Below are 12,102 nucleotides of genomic sequence, written 5' to 3' on the forward strand. Positions count from 1 at the left end.
TTCTTCTTAATTTCCACTAGAATTTCCACCTGGGCCCTTTACTCTCGTTTAATATAGATTAATAGCCTGCCTTCCACACTAATACCTACCATCTGCCTTTTCGCGGATGACTGTGTACTCTATCGCCCTATAACATCAACAACACTTTTTGTCCTTCAAAATGACCTCAATAGCATACATCAATGGTGCTCAACATGGCTAATGGCTTTAAATACTCCCGCCGGGGTGGCGCAGTGGTTTCGGCGCTCGACTACTGTTCCCAAGGATGCGGGATCGAATCCCGGCCTCGGCGGCAGCTTTTCGATGGAGGCGAAAAGCAAGGCGCCCGTGTGCTGTGCGATGTCAGCGCACGTTAAAGAACCCCAGGTGGTCGAAATTTCCGGAGTCCTCCACTACGGCGTCTCTCATAGCCTGAGTTGCTTTGGGACGTTAAACCCAACTAACCAAACCAACCAAACCAAACCAAACCAGCTTTAAATACTACAAAGACAGTACTACTTTCTTTCCACCGCCGCCAAAATCATACTCCGCCTGCTTATGAAATTAATAACTCTGCCATTACTTCCACTAACTTTTTTAAATACCTTGGTATTAACCTCACCAGTGATTTATCATTGACTTAACAAGTCAACCACATAATAAATTCATCTAATTGAACGATTGGCTACCTTCGTAACCAGCGCATGGCTCCTTCTTAAAATTATTAACTGACAAAACACTTATGTGACTTAAAGTTGAATAAGCCAGCGCAATCTTTGATCTGTACCAAATTAACCTTATCACAGCTCTAGAATCTGTGCAGCACTCTGCTGCTCACTTCATCCTTTCAAAGTACTGATGATACTCTCGCATATCTGATTAAAGCTTAAACTACAACTTCCTTCTCTTTTTTTCCATTGCCGATTTTCAATCCTCTGCCTTTCACGTTTTTTCATAGTTCACTCTGTGACAGCCAGCCCATACAATCGGTACGTCGAACATCCCCACAGGCCCTTCTAAAAGCATCATCTCGCGTCGTGTCCACACTACTGCATTCAGAAGTCTATTTTTTTTGTGCACACAGCTCGCAACTGGAATCGCCAACCAGCAGCCATGCTTTAATCTCTGACCCTGCTCATTTCAAGACTGCCATCGAAGAAGCTACGCCATATTTGTAATCACCACAAAACAGCCACTGTAAACTGCCGTTAAAGCACCCACCTTCCATGTAATGTCACACATGGGGACTTTTGAGGTTCTATTAAATAATGAAATTTAACAGACAATTTTGAGCCACATGAACCATGCAGGAACTTAAAGCTGCTGCTTGCTCATTTTACTACTCCAACTCATAGCCAGGCTTGTGACAGATTGTTTGGTTTGGTTTATGGGCTTAACATCCCAAAGTGACAAGCTGTGAGACTGGAGGGATCTGGAAATTTCAACCAGCTGGGGTTCTTTAACATGCACCGACACAACACAGAACATGGGCTCCTGGCTTTTCTCCTCCATCAAAAAGTGGCCGCTGCGGCCATGATATGATTATGCACCCTTGGGCACAGCAGCCGAACACCTGGACCACAACATCACCAGGACGGGATGCTTGCAAAAGAGTCCACTTGAATTAAAAATAGGCGGGAGCAACGGTAATGCAGTTTCTGCATGCATCATGCAACCTCAAACCATCTGCAGTGTCACAGCAGTCGCTCCGCTGCTGCAACCCTCCGCCTTTAAGCCATTAACGCAATAGCATTAATGGCTTTACCCTGCAACTCAAGTTGCGATCCTTTCGTTTGCACATTCTAATACCCTACACATCTTAATTAGGATACACTTGCAAGCTACCACATAATGGGAAAGCCACCCGGCATCGATATAAAGCCTCACCGTAAATAATCTTTTCAAATGTGCCCAGGTGGCCAAGGGGTAGCACACCTTACTCGAGATGCGAGGGTCCCAGTGGGTTCAATTGCAACTGCGCTACGGCTCCTGCTAACTTGGGTTTTGTCCTGTGGCCTCGTTACGTCACATTAACCACCAATCAACCGGTGCCTAGTCATATGTCATCTTCCGACTACCACCTACCAAAGAGATGCTGGAGAAAGGTGCCTTTGACTCTACTGTATTGAAAAGGAATAGGGAAGGGATGATATGGATATGCAGACACCAAAGCTGTTCTCTGAAGGAGAAAATTCTGCAGCCCTTTCCTCTACAGAAACAACCGAGAAAATAGAGTATGGCTGGCCCCTCATCCAGACGTCAGAGAGAGACCACTTTGGCTTGCCAGTTATCTTGAAGTCAGAGATTATAACAATAGCATATAGAGGCACTTTGAGGCCAGGGCCCAAACGGGCTGCAAAAATCTAAGCCCAAACCCCTCGCCCCAGAATGTGACTGGCAGATGTACTGACCAATTGGGACAGGGCTTCGACAGCATTACGTGAACAGGGTCTATGGCCTGGATAACATAACAGGAAGTGAAGCAACGCGGACAGACAAAAAGTGAACGGGGCAGGTGCCCAAAATACAACCAAATGGCTGTTCCTGTCTAGCCTCGTCTGCTCAAACACTGATTATGTTAGGAGCACACAGCAAGAGGTTACAAATGAATGCCACCCCCAATGGCTTACACACTACAGCTATAGTGCTCTATTCTAGAGCACTATACTACAGCCAAGCAGAACAGATGCCAAGGTATAGCTATAACTGCGGCTTCCAGGACAGCGATCACAGTTTCCAAGGCAGCTAAAGCGCCCTTCTCAAATGCGGGCGAGGAAACATCAACGGCCACGCTGCACAGCCTGTTAGCCACCGTGGTTGCAAAAAAAAGCACAATTATTCGCTCCGCAGATGCGCCTGTCCAGCAGCGGCTTTCGCTTTTTGACAGATTTACACGCCGGAAGTGCTTTCTCTACCACCGAGCCGGTGGCAGAGAGGGCGGACTTGGAGCGGGGACCATAGAGTGTGCCAAATCTTACACAGAAATTCTGCAGCATTATAGACTCAGTAGACGGGTGGCTGCTGCGCCAGCCCCTACCCTAAATTTCAGGCAGGCCGTCGCCTGGCGTCGCCTTCAGACTGGGACATTTCCGCACCCGCTCCTGGTGAGCCATATGCTCCCAGGAGAAAGATCTGAATTGTGTGCAAACTGTGACTCGAGAGGGACCCTCGAACACATCCTCTGGGACTGCCCCTTTTCTCCCGGGAGGGGTCTAAATCTGACGCCGCAACTCTGGGAGACCATGCTGCGCTGCTCGGACCCTGAGCTCCAGCTAGCCGCCATCCAGCTGGCCTGGGACGCCGCCGGCCAACAACGTCTGCCGGCCTGCGTCTGAGGCGGGGCACCCGCCATCCATCCCAAGCGACGGAGGGCCGGAGCCTCTTCATCCGCTGGAATCAATAAAAAGTTCTGCTCTCTCTCTCTTCTTCTTTCCCTTCCAGGCGGCACATCATAGTTCCCGCCATTGCTTTGTGACGCGAACGGTTAACACGCAGGTCGAACTCAACCGCAGTCTACCGTGACAACGCATCTACTCAACAATAAAGGATGTCTCGTATTCTATTTCGTTTACGAGGGCGGGAAAAACTGCTGGAGTCTGCACGACTGACTGAAGGTAGCAGGACGCAGCGCCGACCACGCGCACATACAGAGACGTCGTCATGCATGGGCATTATTTACACTGTTCCCAAAACACCGTCCACGCGCATCGACTAGCAAACGCCACTAGGGCAACGACACACAACGTATGCTCTCAAACCGTAGCCGCAACCGCACGACGTCAGTTCGAGTACAGGTAAAACCGGGATCAGCTGCTACTGCTCGCTTTCCAGAATATACGGCTTGAAAACACTGCAGGCACAAAGTTAAACCAATATACGGCCAGTTTCACTGAATGAAATTTAAAAGGCAGAACTGGGACACAAAGCTTGCTCACGTGATTCAAGGGGTCGAATTTTCGCGCTCCTAAGGACACCGCCTTTCCGCGCTAGATAGCGGCGGCAGTCCGCAGGCATAGAAAGTCCGCTCCAATGCACCTGTTTTCACGCGCGCAGCGATGTTACGCAAGAGTTATCGCATTACACAACATCGATATCGCTGTTAACGGCAATGACAACCGCTGCATACCGCTGTTTACTCACGTTGCCTAGGCAGCGTCGCTCATTCGAACGCGCTGCCGTTCATTGCGTTTCAGGCCCGCACCTATGCCCGCACCGTACAGCCCGAAGCAGCACCGCAGCATTCTTCTCAGTTTTGAGAACAAAAAAGTGAATACAATATACGCTTTATTTTTACAACTATATCTGAATGCATTCTTTATTTTTATTAAATTAAACCGAAAGTATAAATGGGTGTATCCTAGATGGCGGGTGTGTCGATTTGACCTAGTTTACCGGACAGGGTTCACTGTGCGTTGTGTTTTTTGTCATCCGAGTTATCGAGTAGCTTTTCTTCGAATTTCAGCTACGCTGCTGCTGGACTGAATTTCTAGTTGCTTGCACAGCTTGGATAGTTTCAAGGTGCGTTCCGGTTAAGGTAAGTCGAACCTGTTGGCATCCGGCAAGTGGCGTGTGTTACTTTTCAAATCTGCCTTGCAGTCAGGTACGTACGAGTAGCTGTTTTGCTTGCGCAGGGAACGCTTGGTTCAACCCTCATAAGTAACGATGTTCTGCGTTCGTTTCTGACGCAAATCAGAGCAAGTGTCTGTGCGTTGGTTTGTTAAAATGTGCTGTTTATTGCTCTTTGTCACATTCAAACCGGCATGGTTTCCGTTGACCACTTGCGGAAGTAGGTAAAACAAAGTCTCGACGCGCTAGTCAAACGGTTACCAACTGAGTTCTTGTTAAAAGTAACGGCTTTCTGCAACATTCAGTGTCTGTGTTGTACGTTTCAAATGGCCAGACTTCGTTCATTGCCAAAAAAACTAGCCTAACCGACGCCGGGCTTTCCAAAATGCGACCATTTTCGACATCCACAAGGCTTCTGGAGAGACCAATCACTATCTCCCGCGGTCAATGAAACGGCCAATGGCAAGCCAGCTTGTCGGAGCCAATAGAAAGAGACATGACGTCAGATTCGGCCAGTAGCGATGTTCAGAAGCGATGACGTCGTTTCTGTGTCATGCTGATTTTTACCTTTGTTTATTTTTGAGCGGGTTTCTCACTCCCCCATCATTGCAACTGTCCGGTCTGGTCTGCACGCCTGCTTGTTGTGTTGTGTTTAGCGCTGCTACGAGTCTCGACGTGAAAGTTCTTCGGATATTTGGCATCAGGTTTGTGGAGTCTTTCGTGTGTACGAACCTGCGCTTCTATTTCCGCGTTTTCGTTGTCGCGTGGTGAAGCGTAAGCTGACTGCGATATGCCCGCGTTGCTGCCACGTCTGCCCTAGCTGTGTCGGGGTCGTGTTCATTGTTCCCGCTCTCTCAAAATACCCGAGGCAGCCATTTTGAAACAAAGCTGCTTTCGGCTCGTTCTTCGCATTCGCGTCGTCGGCTCTCGTTTTTGGACCTAGCATCCTGCAGCTGCCGCGGTGAGTTGCTGCCTTTGCACATCACCTCACGAGAGCCGTCTAAGGGATAGTCGAACGAGACTAGTTTCCCGTTTGCAGCCCATAAGGCATCCATTTCATCCGGTTTAGCAAGCCTCGTCTGTGCCGATGGCAGGTCCGCTAGGCCTAACTTGCCCCCCCCCCCTATCGTCGCCTGTGGCCAGGCTTCGCTCGCTCTCGCCTATTCTAAAGGCGGGCGGCTAAATTTTGCGCCAGAGCTCGTTGTGCCGGTCATTTCGCATCCCCGCGCTCTACATTTGAGCACGTTGTGAATATTGGAGCTGTGTTTGCAAACATCTCATTTTAGTTGGCGGGAATCGGCCGCGCGCGTAGCTAACGGCGTAGCGCACTGGCTTCTTCCAGCTCCCTTGAGAGGGAAGTTCCGGCTCAGTGCTGTAAGGGCCCGACTAGGTAATCCTTTGTTGACGCCTGGTCTACCTACTGCGACTTCTGCACTTGGTCTTCCTAATCCTTGTTGGGGGAGGGGGGGGGGGAATAGATATTGGTCTCTCAGAGCCTTCGGGCTGGGCGCGTGTGTATCTAGCGACTTGTTGCACATGCGTGTATCTCGTCGCATTTCCACGATCTGGACGCAGTCGTGGGCAGTGCACACTGCTGCAACATGCGAAATTAGTCGAAATTTCCGAAGCCCTCCACCGGGCGAACCTTCGTAGATGTCGGGACGTTAAACCTGTGCTCCTAAATTGTCACGACCCCCGTTGAAGAATCGCAGCGTGTTTCATGACACGTGTTGGGCGCGTTTGTTTTGCAGGTGACATTACTGACACTTCTCCCGATCAGCAATGGCCCGTACTAAGCAGACCGCTCGTAAGTCTACCGGTGGCAAAGCCCCACGTAAGCAGCTGGCCACAAAGGCTGCCCGCAAGAGCGCCCCTTCAACGGGCGGAGTCAAGAAACCCCACCGTTACCGTCCTGGTACCGTAGCCTTGCGAGAAATTCGTCGCTACCAGAAGTCAACAGAGTTGCTCATCCGCAAGCTCCCCTTCCAGCGCCTTGTGCGTGAAATCGCACAGGACTTCAAAACGGACCTCCGCTTTCAGAGCGCCGCCATTGGTGCCCTGCAGGTTAGACTCATTCTTCTAGAGACGCGAAAAAATAGAGGTTACAAAGTATTCAGACATCTTACGCGTTGGAATTAGTGTAATACAAGAAAAATGGGGGGGGGGGGGGTGTAGTTATGAGCGCTCGATTTTCATTGCTAAGTGTCAAGCTATTTCTTTGGCAGTAGAAGTATTGAAAACCGCATCATTTATACACTCGGCGTTATAATAGCATTACACCATAGAGATGCCACAGAGCCTTTAATTAGAAACGGTACATAATAGCTACAGAAACAGAGGTATGTTCAATTAAATTTTGTTGGGTAGCAAGTTATGTTGGAATCAGCAGCAGTGAGAGCTGATGCATGCGCCGTGGGTCATGTTAAAAGTACAGCCAGGCGACATAGCTGAGAGTAAAGAAGTCTTCATGGAACAACGAAATAACTACACCTTTTCAAACCGATCATCAAAGAATAGAATCATTCTGGAGCTAACTGCAGAGCATTCAGTTTCGAGCCCAATTGTGTGACCTGTGTAGAGGGTTGAAAAACAAAGATTTATAAGATAGCTTCAGACTTCTAAATGAAGTGCAAAGATTGGTTTGATATCCTGTCCAATATTGGGGTGACCTTTTCAGGACAAGACTGTGGTGCGAGTGCAGAGACTTTACATAGGTGCAGGCTTGATGCAGAACTAGTGGGCCTTTGCCGACGACTGCATTAAAATTCTGTGGACATGCCTCTGTCCGATGCTAAGCATTACCACGTGCCATTTCATGGCCTCACGGCAAAAGGCCTACATGATGCATTATGGTGTCCAGCCGTGTTGACAGGAGCTTTGCAGCACTCTGGAATTACTGTGTGTCTGTGCAGAAAGTTTCGGTGAACACTGCTGGAAACTGCACCCTTGCTTTGCTTTGTGGCCTCATGGACCACCTCATGGAGGCGCACCATTCATCCACCACAACCAATACGGGGAAGGGGAGGTATAGACGTGAAAGATGAAGTTGCAGGAATATGAAGTCAGTATAGTGTGAAACAAAATCATATATCATGCAGGCCTATGGTTCTTGCTGTGCTAGCACTGTTCACTTCTCTGTATCGCAACTTGGTTTGCTGCTGGCCCCATTTCAGGGTCCTGCAGGGTGTTGCTACACATTAACTAGCAGGTTGCCTAATTAACCTGAGCTTACGTCGTCCCTGGTAGCACAATGTGAGCCATCTTTTCGTCTCCCCCTTGCAGGAGGCCAGTGAGGCGTACCTGGTTGGACTGTTTGAAGACACCAACTTGTGTGCTATCCATGCCAAACGGGTGACCATTATGCCAAAGGACATCCAGCTGGCCAGACGGATCCGTGGAGAGCGCGCCTAGACGCATCGCCACCACTTCAGGGACACACACTCCTCTCTCTTCGTCCCGCTCGCTGTCCCTGCTCTACCACATCATTTTCATTGTGCGCGCGTGCTCTCCCCTGCCTCTCTGTCTCGTCCAGCTCTCCCCCGTCGCGGAAAACGACCGCTGCCTGTCCTGCTGCTGCATTGGGATCGTACCTGTGCGCATTCGGCCCGTGTGTGTGGTGTGAAGTCCTTACGGGCACACTGCTACCGGTGTCCAGTGTGTGGATTGCCAGGGAGGCTGGTTGTCTCAAGGTGGTGCACTGTCAGCCTAGCAGGGACGTTACACCGTGTGCAGCGTGGAGCATGACAGTGCATGTGGACCGTTTTCCAGTGCGCCAGGCATCTTTGGTGTCGCGTGCAGTGACTTTTTTTTCGCGCTAAATACCACTTCTTCTGTCTCTGAATAATTCTTTCCTTTACAACTTGGCAGAGTACCTTTTCCCACATCTGCCTTTTCTTTTAATTATTTGCTCTTCTCCATTTCATTGTTCGCATCATTGTGAAGTGTTCTTGCATCGACTGGTACTGTGCGGCCTGTTGTGCTACAAAGAGCTACCATTGCACATGGCAAATCCTCATCACGTGCACAACCAGTTGACGAGGAAGGGGGTGCAAACTGGTTACAGGTTAAAGCCGGTGTTGGAATTATGGGGCTGAGAGTAGGCCTCTGTCTTCAGCACATAACTGGTCGCACCCCCCTTCCTCTCCAAACATGCATAGAACACGTACTTAAGTGTTACAGGCTGTTCGAAAGCAAAGCCAGCTTTATTCTTTCCACACACCATGTTCAGGGTTGGAGGTGTCCTTGTGCAACATGTTAGGGATGGTCTAAAGTAGGCTGTTGGCCGTGGTTGAATCTGCTTATTCAAGGCGGTTTGCTACACGGCCAAGGAGTGGGCTTGGTTATGTGCACTCTGAAGAGCTGGTGCACAAGGATGCTTCAAACCTGCAGGTGTGTGTGCTCGCATATTGCTTTGTTCAGAAAACTTTTCGTCGACCACTGCCACATGCGACAGACGCAAAGCAGCTTTGTGCGTTTTGGTTCTCTACAGTTTATTGCCCTGTAAACTCCTTTGTTGGAACTTGATGGTGCTGCATAGCAAGACCTTTGCAGAGAGATTGTTCTCTTCGTGATTTTATTTTTTTTTTTAATTTTGGGTTCATGCTGATGTGTATCTCACCTTGTTGTACAAGTGAGTCACCCGAGCAGGGGGCTACTACCAACCACTGTGGTTCAGTGTTTTTCAGTGAGTGTGTTTCATGTATATTATCACGTCACCACCATACACACACCTTCTTGCATATGTAGCAGTAGTTTCGTAAAGCGACGGGTCATAGTGTTTCTCAAAAGTCTGGTCTTCACGATAAATAAATGGCAGAAAAAGATTGGAATAAAGTGCATCACATTCCAATGCATTTGTAGTCATTCATTCCTCAGTCCTCGAAGGCAAATGCCTTTATAGCTATAGCTGTGTTGTCAGCAAAAGTCTCTTTTGCAGCGACTCTGGTTAAGACGTCATGAAGGTCTTGACTAGTCACAGAGCACCACCACAGTATGCCTGAATGCGTGCCCTATATGGCCTTCTGCCAATGATTATTCATTAGTGGTAGTTGTGCAATAAATTAATTTTTAATTGTCAATTACTAAACTGACAATTGTGTAATGAGCTAATGCCGTCCACACTGGGATACAGTATGCGTGAATGCATGCTTTGTCATATGCCAATCAATGAATTACTAATAAGACTAATTACCAAGTGAGAATTGTTTAATCACTGTCTCCTTAAATGCCCATATGGATATCAGTAACCACTGTCTAATGAATGTCTAGTTGAATATCAAATTAATAATCAGTGGCAGTTGTGTAATTAATGCCGTGCACCTGGTGAAATAGTATAGCAGAATGCAGCTTTCTGGATTTTGCATTTGATCACTTTTATCGCCAAATTGTCATCTGATTTTTATTCTGCTTTGTCTATAATCATGAACTTTTGAGCCTGATGAGATGCAGTAAATCTGCCCTGTAGAAAAATTCCCTGCCGACTGCTGAGGCCATTTTAGGTCTACATTTGCTTTTGAATTGGGAAGCCTGCTTTGCCAGGAAAAAGCTGGGAAAGCAACATTAAAAACAATGGAGAAAAGAATCTTTCCCCATCTCTTGTCTCCACCTCTAGAATACAGCAAATTTCGTTGATTCGAACTCTTGGCTTATTTGAAGTTTCTATTCTGGGGTTCTTGCATCTTTTTTGTGTTTGATGTAGTTTCAAGTGAAGGTCAATGAATTGACCGTCCAGCAAAACCCCAAGGCAGAGCAAAAATTGCCACTTCGGTACGGCGAGCGGCCGATTGCTTCTCAGGTAGCAGGGTGGTCATCAGGCATCGAAACGTATTTCGTGCTCTCTTAGACCAGGTCGTTTGCGCTAGCGCTCGCTTGATCGCTGCATGGGACAATGCGTGGAATCCGAAACTATACGGACTTTCTGCAAGCTGTTCGTGCCACATTCGAGTGTGTAGATAAATGTCGCTCCTCACAGTTTCCCCCTTTGATCTCTACTGCAATCGTAAGTTGTGCGACGACGGGACGAAGCGTGGGTTATGCAGGGCGCCTTCTAGCAATTAAAGTTTCCGACTGAACCTGATATTTTCGCTCTGGGCAATTCGAAAACCCGAATAATTCAAGCAGTTTCGCTGTCCCAACTACTTGGAATTAAAGTGGATAACTTCATCGCTCCCGTCTTTAAAATTTTTTCTCAGATAAGATGAACAATGTGAACTCGTTTTGGTTTCCGATATTACTGTTTAAAAAAATTCCCGTCTCCTTCAGATAACATTTGGCTTTCGTAGCGACCGCGCGGTTTTCTCAAGGAACAAAAAAAGCGATGTTCAACACTGCTGAACCGAATGCTATAAGCCTGGTTTGAATGCTCATTTCATTGATTTCTTTCATGCTGTAGCAATTACGAACACAGCCGTGTGATAATTAGTTGTCTGCCGCGGTTTCTACGTCTGTAAGTAAAATTCTAAATTGGTGTAGCTAGAACACTGGTTATCAGCCGTGGTTGTGTTGGGGACACCTCATGTGAAGTGGTGGGGGACTTGTTAGGGGGACTATCTTGGTCCGGTGCCGGTACGCATGCCGCTGGAAGGGATCCAACTCCTCCCAACACTACTCACAGGACTCCCGAGACGTTTTGCATGGCAACCCCGTCCAACAGTGCAGCCCAATCTCAGGTTTCGCCGATTTTTTATCTTCGTTACTGCACTCCTCGCATGTCGTTCGCTTCGAGAAACTAACGTCGGCTTTGACCCTCCGTGAGTTTAGCCAGGTCAGAGCTATAGCGCGACCTTTTGTGTGTGTGTTTGGATTGGTTTGTGGGGTTTAACGTCCCAAAGCGACTCAGCCTATTATAGACGCCGTAGTGGAGGACTCCGGAAATTTCGACCACCTGTAGTTCTTTAACGTGCACTGACCTCGCACAGCACACGAGCGCCTTGCTTTTCGCCTCCATCGAAGAGCGGCCGCCGAGGCCGGGATTCGACCCCGCGTCCTTGGGCACAGTAGTCGAGCGCCGTAACTACTGCGCCACTACGGCGGGCTGTGTGTGTGTATGGATTGGTTGGTTGGTTCATAGGAAGGGAAAGGCGCAGTATGTCACACTTGCTCTGTGGACACCTGAACCGCGCCGTAAGGGAAGAGATGAAGGTGGGAGTGAAAGTGGATAGAGAGAAAGGGGAGCCGTAGTGGAGGGCTACGGAGTAATTTCGACCACCTGGGGATCTTTAACGTGCGCTGACATCGCACAGCACACGACGCCACTTCGTTTCGCCTCCATCGAAACGCAGCCGCCGTTGTCGGGTTCGAACCCGGGAACTCCGGCAAAGTAGTCGGGCGTCTTACCACTGCACCACCCCGGCGGGGCGTGTGTGTGGAACCGTGGACCAATATTTGAGATACACTGATCTCGAAGAAAGGGACGCCACAGTATCTGTCATGTTTTTAGAAGGGCGGACGCCTGAGGCAAGGCCGCTCGATGGAAGCGCGCTTCCATCGAGCGGCCGTGCCTGAGGATGGAGGGATTGAAAGAACATTCGGAAGAGCAGTCAGCTAAATTTCAGGCGT

General features: G+C 48.8%; 1 protein-coding gene across 2 annotated transcripts; it reads left to right on the forward strand.

The window, feature by feature from the left end:
* Positions 1–4,317: 4,317 nt before the first annotated feature.
* Positions 4,318–9,414, forward strand: LOC146201894 (histone H3.3A). Of its 2 annotated transcripts, none has more exons than XM_084587838.1 (3): positions 4,318–4,513; positions 6,297–6,609; positions 7,828–9,414. In XM_084587838.1, exons 2-3 carry the CDS (start codon positions 6,328–6,330, stop codon positions 7,954–7,956), a joined length of 411 nt encoding a protein of 136 aa, XP_084443964.1. In that variant the 5' UTR covers positions 4,318–4,513; positions 6,297–6,327; the 3' UTR covers positions 7,957–9,414. The 2 variants fall into 2 exon arrangements, with proteins under 2 accessions (XP_084443964.1, XP_084443965.1); XM_084587839.1 differs by lacking the exon at positions 4,318–4,513 and adding an exon at positions 5,142–5,249.
* The last annotated feature ends 2,688 nt before the right edge of the window (positions 9,415–12,102 follow it).

This window comes from Amblyomma maculatum, chromosome 1, assembly GCF_055883805.1.
Source record: "Amblyomma maculatum isolate TAMU_Amacu chromosome 1, ASM5588380v1, whole genome shotgun sequence".
Classification (NCBI taxonomy): Eukaryota; Metazoa; Arthropoda; class Arachnida; order Ixodida; family Ixodidae; genus Amblyomma; species Amblyomma maculatum.

Coding starts and splice junctions, on each gene's coding strand:
- LOC146201894 (XM_084587838.1), top strand. CDS start 6,328: ATGGCCCGTACTAAGCAGACCGCTCGTAAGTCTACCGGTGGCAAAGCC. Junction 6,610..7,827: donor CCGCCATTGGTGCCCTGCAG/GTTAGACTCATT, acceptor TCCCCCTTGCAG/GAGGCCAGTGAGGCGTACCT.